Source organism: Triplophysa rosa, linkage group LG12, assembly GCF_024868665.1.
Source record: "Triplophysa rosa linkage group LG12, Trosa_1v2, whole genome shotgun sequence".
Lineage (NCBI taxonomy): Eukaryota > Metazoa > Chordata > Actinopteri > Cypriniformes > Nemacheilidae > Triplophysa > Triplophysa rosa.
In genome coordinates, this window is record NC_079901.1 from 17,125,216 (window position 1) to 17,133,046 (window position 7,831).

Consider the following 7,831-nt stretch of genomic DNA (forward strand, 5'->3'; position numbering starts at 1 on the left):
TTGTATATTTGTTGTTCTGTTGAACACAAAATTAGATATTTTTAAGAATTATGAAAAGCAAACAGTTCTGGGGGACCTTTGACTACCATTTTATGGTAGTGAATGATGTTCTTCCAAATATCTTTATCCGTGTTCATCAGAAAAAAATGTATACAGGTTTGGAACAATTTAAGGGTGAGTAAATGAAGACAGCATTTTAATATTTGGGTGAACTATCCCTTTAAATGTAATATGCTATGGTCACACAAGTGACATTGAAGTCAGAGGTGACCATTTACAACCACATCTAATCCTGCTTTATAGGGGAAAACGTAGCACAAGTCAGCATAAAAAAGTAAACTCAAGTCTAAATAAAATTCTTGATTATTCTGGTTTTACAGATGAATAACCCATAACTTATAATTATACCACAATTGCATCAACATTTTCTAGGTTTCTTCTGGTTTGTCTATTTCTGAGTGCACTGTCAGAACACAGAGCTCTAGAATACTTGATTCTGACTGGCCATTCACCACTTTCCAAGGTATGTTATTCCCAGATAAATCATTTAATAAAAAATTAAGTAAATATAAATAAACCTTATTAATAAATATAAGATTAATATAATTATACTGATATCAACACGTTTATACATATAGGTGCATGAATATTCAGAATAACATCCTAAAAATCCCTGACATATTTCTTTGTTCACAAAAGTAAACATGTATAATGTAATTCACTGTTATAGAAAGAGACAAAATAATGACTCTCGAACAAGATCATTTAATCCACATTTCAGGAGTAAGGACTGCCAATTTAAAGTGCTTTACATCCATAATATACAAATTTGTAGATGAGAATAAACAACCAACATGGACATGGAATAAATAAAAGAATACAAAACAATAAATAATTTAGCATCTAAATCGAACAAAATGTTCTAACATATCACTAACAAAAAGAGTATCACAGGATACAGAACAAATATATGCATTGCACATAGCCATTTAATACCAGTGGTTTCAGCTGATGATAATATTTATAGTGGAAGGTCATTTTTTATAATGCAACTTTCTAGAACTTTATATAAATTATACAGTACATACAGTGAGTCTGAAAACACTGTTGTGCAAATGAAAATGACTTCATTACAGTGTAAGAGCTAAAATACTACAGTACACACTTGCTTATTCAAGGTCTAAAGGTCGACAGTGTTTTGCAGAGAGAAACGTTTTATTTGACACAGCAGTATTTATAAAGAAAGCTCATGTCTTGAATGGATGATGTGCATCAAGGTGGTAGAAGAGGCGGTTTAAAGGTGCAGGCCCCAGTGCAGTGGCGAGGGCTCAGCATCTTACACGAGAAATGGTGCAGCGCGTCGTGAGCTTCTAGGAAAAAGTGGATGAATCATTTAAACAAAAGTTGCATGTGAAAATTTGTTTACTGTGTGTGTTCAAGAACTGCTGTAATACTGAATAACACACTACATTATGGCTCAATCTGGCTCTACTCATGTGTGTAGATGTGCAGAAGGATTTCTCTATACTTCCCGGAGAAATGTTTCAAGTCCTTGAGTTTCCCTAACATTTCTTTGGCTTCTTTGGAATCAATACATTTTAACTTCTGTTGAATAACATACAGTAGCGAATCTTTCTTTCATGGTCCAACTCACTGCACAAAGTGTCTGAACAGGAGAGACAAAGGAAATCTCAGGTGTGAAAGGTTGCTTTTCTCTTTTCATGTACACATTTGAAAAGGCATCCACTTCTGAGGCTTTTAAACTAAATAAACCTTTCTGAAACTCCCTTAGACATCAATGAAATGTGCCTACGCAGTGTATAGTGATATAAAATAATCACGAGAACTCAACAAATTCTCTTTTACACTCTAGAAAGGACCAGAGAAGTGTGTGACCAGCTCTGATCAAGCTGATGTTAAACTGTTACTGGAAGTTGAATGCTCACCTCGAACAATCTGGAGCTGCTGAACCATTTCCTCTCTGTATGAGAGTTCCCTTTTCATTTGGTCTTGAAAACTGTCTAAGAAAATATGAATAATATTTGAATAATGAATAATAATAAAAATTAGAGTATATTGTTAGAAAAAGGACATTTTCAGTTGTAGAGCATTCTTTGTACTGATACATTTACACTGAATCTCACATTACAAAAATGGAAAAGCACCTTTGTTACAATCTGCTTATAATAAATAAAACATATTCAATATAATATTCAGTTCTTTGCAAAAACAATGAAAGTTTGTATACATTTATGTTAATTATTTTTGTATATATAATTGTACTGTATATTTAAAATATTTTGAATGAGTGAAAATAAACTAAAACATGCTGTTTGCATTCCATTCCATGTTCTGCAGTCAAAACTCTCCTTATCTGACCACAGTCACAAGTCTAAATATAAACACACACACACCTTTTAAATTCTGGAACTCACGCTCCAACTTTTTTCTAAGCTCGACTTGCTCCACAAGTTGTTTTTGCAATTCCTCTGTTATAAAAACATATCAAAATGTTATAAATTGACCTCTCATTCACACAATAAGCTAATTTATAATAATGATGTATTAATTGCATAGGTAGGCAACAAACTATGTTATACATAGGGATATAAACTTTTGAAGAGAAGACTCACTGTAAATGATTCATTTTGTTTAGTGTGAAATATATAAACATGCCATTGCCCTTTAAAAGGCTATTTACATATTTCCTACAGGACAAAATAATAACAATTTACATTAATCATCCTGTTTAATAGTTTACATCCCTGTGAACAAAGTATGCTGTAGCTTTTTGTTAAAGTTGTGTATAAATCCCTTAATTGCCCCTTAAGTAAAAAGCCAGATATTAATCACTACTGTTGGAAAGATCTTCATATGCAGAAGATCCTGGAAACCAAAGAATATGCAGATACCTGGATAGTTTTTGAAAACAGTGGCAACTTAACATAGAGGACAAAGCAGAGACTCCTGCACCACTATCATAAAAGATACAAACATTGAGTTTTATGGGAATTAAGAGAACTATACAATAATACAAATCGGAAGGATGAAAACTTTTCTTAGTGGAATGCATATTAATATGTTATGTAAAATACCCTGAGGCAGTAAATATTTGATTACTCCTATTTTTATTATAGCCTACAGCTTACCTCTGTAAATATTTTTTGTTTATTTTAGCCTATGTTTAATTTAATATATGAGTTTAAACATACCATGTATTCTCTGGGGGGTCTGTATTTTAATTTGAAAAGTGCCATCTTCACAGAAACAGACATTGTGATATTGTGTGTTGAGTGTAAAAAAAGAATAAAGAATAAATCCAAAATTCAGCAGAAGCCTAAAATACCTTTGGCCATGTTCTCTATGTCTTTCTCAATGGAAGATGCCCTGCTGCTGGCGTCTTTGCGCATCGCTTCCTCATCTGCAAACACAACAAATACAGTTAGAAAGTCAACAGAACGTGTTGAATTACGCGCTACAGTAACGGGACACACCATCATTGGATTCCTTCAGGCGCTCTTCAGGGACATTGGCTTGGTCCTGATGAATTTTGGGTTCCATCTCCTCCACTGTAGACGAAGGCTCTTCTTCATGCATATCTTTAACTAAGCAAGTGAACAACAATTTAAAAATAAGCAAACGGAATGTATAAATAAAACACTAGGCTTCGTGAATAAATAAAAAGCATACCATTCGACGCAATCGGTTCGCGCTGGTAAGTGGCAGTTGATCCAAAATAAGAGGCTCTGATTTGATGCGTTTGCTCGTCTCTTTCACGCGCATACACCTGTAAAAAATAAGACAATTCTTTGCAATTATGCACAGTTTAAACGATTTTATACGTAAAAACCCTAGACCACCGAGACATCAGAACGTTAAGTTGAATGTGATTATTAAACATCCGCATTCAACATTTCTATATGTATTGTACATTTTACAACTTAGATTACATATCGATGTCTATATTTACTCAAACAAAAAAATAATGAAACCAACAAGACAAAAATGACCACAATCCAGGTGCATCCCCACCTTTATACATGCAATAATTAACTGAATTAGTTAGGAAATACAATTTGATTACAATTTACAATATTTTTTCTTAATTGATACAAAATATATACAAAACATAAGTAAAGAAAATATATGTTAGTGGAGCGGAGATTATTTTGTTAATTCTTTTTTCTGATTCAAGAATTTTTATCCATAACTAGCCACATTAATCTGTTTTAATGTAAATGTACACTTTATAATTAAATGCAACACGTTTATTATCCCACTTTTGTTAAAAGAAGAAACGAATCAAATGTGCTTTTACTACAAAGTCTATGAAATGATGAGTGGTGATGTAGGATATCTTGTTACCTCAAAGCGCGTTGTGTGTTTATTGCTCTCAAACGGCTTTCCAAGGCTCTCCAATTCAGGCGGTCGGGTTTCACTTGAATTAGTCGTGTGTATATCAGTCTTGATGTGCATTTGGTTATTTTGTTGATCTTGACCTTTAACCCTCTCGCTCTGTGCTACGGACAAAACAGGGGGGCTTCGCCGGTCATCCACAGTCAGCTGCAGACACTCCTCATCTTCGGCTACCTTGTGTGACTCCACATCTACATCCACATCCGGATCGTCCACACTGTCCACGTCCGGAGATACTGATCTATAACTAGAACTTTCACTCAAGAAATCTGGTGACATATAACCAGACCGGGGACCAGAATATGGACCCCTACTGCCATATAGTTTCGCAATACTCTCAACATCTTTAACCACTGGCCTGAACGCGGATACGTAGTTAATTTTTCTTGGGGTGGCTGGAATCGCCTCTATTGACCTGCTCTCGTCCCCGGATTTATCATCATCATTCCGGATAGACTGAGTGCTGGAGCACCGTTCGTTATCAAGTAAACTGTCTTTAGGAGTGCTCGTGCTTCGGTCGCTTTGCTCAGAAACGTCCAGTTCACTGTGTCTGGTGAGTAACACGTCAGACGCGGGCTTTGGTTGGGCATGGTGGTAGGTTGGCATGGCTAAGCTGCCTGTTGCAGGCCAAAACATCGGGAACGAGGGATAGGGACTGTCCTTGGGGGTCGGCCAGAACACACCTGACAGATTCGTTTTGTTTGTTTCTCCCATCACAACACCATCGTCTTTCTTTTGACACAGTCCAAACGCTGGGAAACCATATGGGTGTGGAAAAAGAGGTGGAGGAATTTTCTGTAGCATCCCAAAACTCTTGCTAGGCACAGGAATGACCGGGTAACTGCGGATGCTGCTTGGCACGGTCACGTTCCCCCTGTCATCCTCACAACGTAAAGTTTTGTGGGGCACCTCAGTCGGTTCACCCTGTGGCTGACCTCTAGGTCCGTGCGTACCAAGTGGGGATGATCTGCCAGACCCACCGATTGGCAGCGTCCTCTTGCGGCTGCCACCGTTAAACATGGCCTTTACGTCTTCCCAGGCATGAGACACTTCATCCGCTGCGTTTTTGTCGGCCAGTTTTAAGTGTCTTCTCCACGAATTGAAGTTTGCAGCGTCGGGTTGTGTGTATTTGGACTCCGGTGTGCGATGAGAGTGAAATATGAACTTATTTGGAGAGAAATACATGTTGCAGAATGAACACTTGATACATTTCGCCCTTGAGCTGTTATACCTGGCTGGAATGAAATTACCCCTGCTCCCCCATGCACATTCATGTGACACGTCAAACGCGAAATTTTCGGGTAATTTAGGGGGGCTGTGTGCGCCAATGAACGATTTGCAGAGCCTCTCTGCCTCTCGCTTTGTTATCATTCCGCAGCGTCTCGATGAAATGGGCATAGCCCCGGCGCGCCTGAGGATTTCTAACTGGACCGGAGTGCACTGCACACAAGTTATGCCCAGGGCCACGCGCCGGTTGTGGATTTCGTTATAGCTGTAGTTCTTTAAAAGGGTGTTGGATATTTGGGCAAGGCAAAGTCTCTCTTGTCCATCTATCACTAGTGAAACGATCGGTATTCCGTATAAAGAAGTCTCACTGACTTGGTTCGGCTTTAGTGGTGGGCCAGAATACGACTGCAGGTCTTGCTTAGAGTTCGGGGAACAGCTGGAGTCTCTTCCAGCCGGCAGCGGATTTGGGAGAGATTCCATTCCTGGAAATCTGCGAGGAAGGTTACAAAGGTTGCATATAAAACATATTGATGACCAATATACAATGTTTGTGAATTGAATAAATAGAAGATTTTTACATATTAGCATAATAAACAAACAAAACAATAAAATATTAGAAATAACGAGGGCATTCTAAACGCCTCCCTCTACGAATTTTTTTATAATCTTTGCAATAAAACCTCGGCAACTCCAAAATATCCATGGTTTCACCATGATATTTGTAGTTAAACTTGGTTACACAAATGATAATTAAAAATGAAATATTTGAAGTGAAATTTGCTATAATAAAATCACGGTTACTTATTCAAAGGGCTCCAAAGGCCATTCTATCAGTTCTAATGAATCCTTATGAAGATAAATTATATATCTAAATATTTTTGTTTAAATATCAAGATCATAATCTTAACAAGGAATGAACTTCTTTTTTTCTGCATCAAAATTGTGGATGTTTCCTGTGGTGGGCATTAGACCTTAATAAAATGGTGCTCTGGTTTTACAATAACCAGTTTAATCTGTGTTGGAAAAGTAATGTTATGTCAGATTCAAGGATTTAGGAAAGGGGAGTAAAAATTATTCCTTTAGCTATGTCAAACAGAATAACAAAAGGTGCAGGAACCTCTAAACCGTTTTATTGCAACTAAATATTGTGTTTATCTGTTGATAAAACACGTTTTAATACAATTAAGATACAAACCCTTTTTTATTTTTATTGTCAGTTAAACTTCTCTGGATTGCAGCAATAAATTGCGCATTCTTCACAAATTGACCAGAATCTGTTTAAATAATTTAGATTTTATATATTAAATAAAGGCTCATGCGCATTTCGCTTATTTATATTAAATTCGTTCATAACAAAATGATAATTTTGTTAACAATTATTTAATTGGGATTAATGGTGGCTAAAGATGCATCCGCATCGCTATCCAGCTACGCAGTTCTTCGCCACTGTTTGTCTCGGAGCAAATAGCCTATAAAAAACCGTAAGAATTTACATTGCAAATATATACGAATCTCACCTTTTCAGAAGAATGCGAAGTGTCTGATATCTTCGGACAAAAACGCGTCTTGGTAACAGTGCACTTCTTGGGATAAATGCTTTCTGTTTGTCCTCTATTAGATCGTCCTGGTTATCAGGCGTCTCAGAATCCCGCTGATCCGATATAAAGTGTCCACGGGCGCTTGTTCAGTGTTTTCCTCTCAGGCCTATTAGCGCGTGTTCTCGCATCCCACTCTGTTCTCCCGCGACTAGTATTGAGGTGCGCGCGGAGGGTGACCACATGCTAGTGCGGACCTCAACGACACAACCACTGAAGACACTCGACCGCGTTCAAGTGACAGCCAAACTAATAGCGAGGCACTCCCACTTAGCGCCAGCATATTTACATTAACTGTTTGCCTTCGGGACCAATGGGGACGACAGTCAGTGCTGTCATTGAGGCCCGGAGACGTTTAAAGTTCACCACGTGATCTTTTAACACACGAAAGTGATTGCTTGTCTGCCAATGTGTGCGGAAGCCTGTGTGGCATTTAGAAAGAGTTTAGATTACCGTGTAGTGTGTGTTCTATGTAGGAAGCGGACTGTTTAGGCTAATGTGAAAGTTCGACTTGGGAATTATTGAGGTGCTTTCTGGGGAACGGGTATGTGTTGATGCGAGTCTTTAATAAAATAAAGAATCTACTTAAATAG

General features: G+C 37.5%; 1 protein-coding gene across 5 annotated transcripts; it reads right to left on the bottom strand.

The window, feature by feature from the left end:
- Window positions 1-754: 754 nt before the first annotated feature.
- On the bottom strand, window positions 755-7,548 carry skor1b (SKI family transcriptional corepressor 1b). Of its 5 annotated transcripts, none has more exons than XM_057347901.1 (8): window positions 7,161-7,548; window positions 4,366-6,133; window positions 3,691-3,787; window positions 3,495-3,605; window positions 3,347-3,421; window positions 2,415-2,489; window positions 1,947-2,021; window positions 755-1,367 (listed from the first exon to the last, which is right to left on the bottom strand). In XM_057347901.1, exons 2-8 carry the CDS (start codon window positions 6,121-6,123, stop codon window positions 1,273-1,275), a joined length of 2,286 nt encoding a protein of 761 aa, XP_057203884.1. In that variant the 5' UTR covers window positions 6,124-6,133; window positions 7,161-7,548; the 3' UTR covers window positions 755-1,272. The 5 variants fall into 5 exon arrangements, 2 of the variants coding, with proteins under 2 accessions (XP_057203884.1, XP_057203883.1); XM_057347900.1 differs by having other exon boundaries at window positions 755-1,370; XR_008964004.1 differs by having other exon boundaries at window positions 1,254-1,367; window positions 1,947-2,017.
- Between the last annotated feature and the right edge of the window lie 283 nt (window positions 7,549-7,831).

Excerpts from the sequence above, each read along its gene's own strand:
- skor1b (XM_057347900.1), bottom strand. The coding sequence starts at position 6,123 with ATGGAATCTCTCCCAAATCCGCTGCCGGCTGGAAGAGACTCCAGCTGT. Across the intron at positions 3,422-3,494 it reads CCTGAAGGAATCCAATGATG|ATGAGGAAGCGATGCGCAAA; the intron begins GTGTGTCCCGTT and ends TTGTGTTTGCAG. Across the intron at positions 2,490-3,346 it reads CATAGAGAACATGGCCAAAG|AGGAATTGCAAAAACAACTT; the intron begins GTATTTTAGGCT and ends TTTTTATAACAG.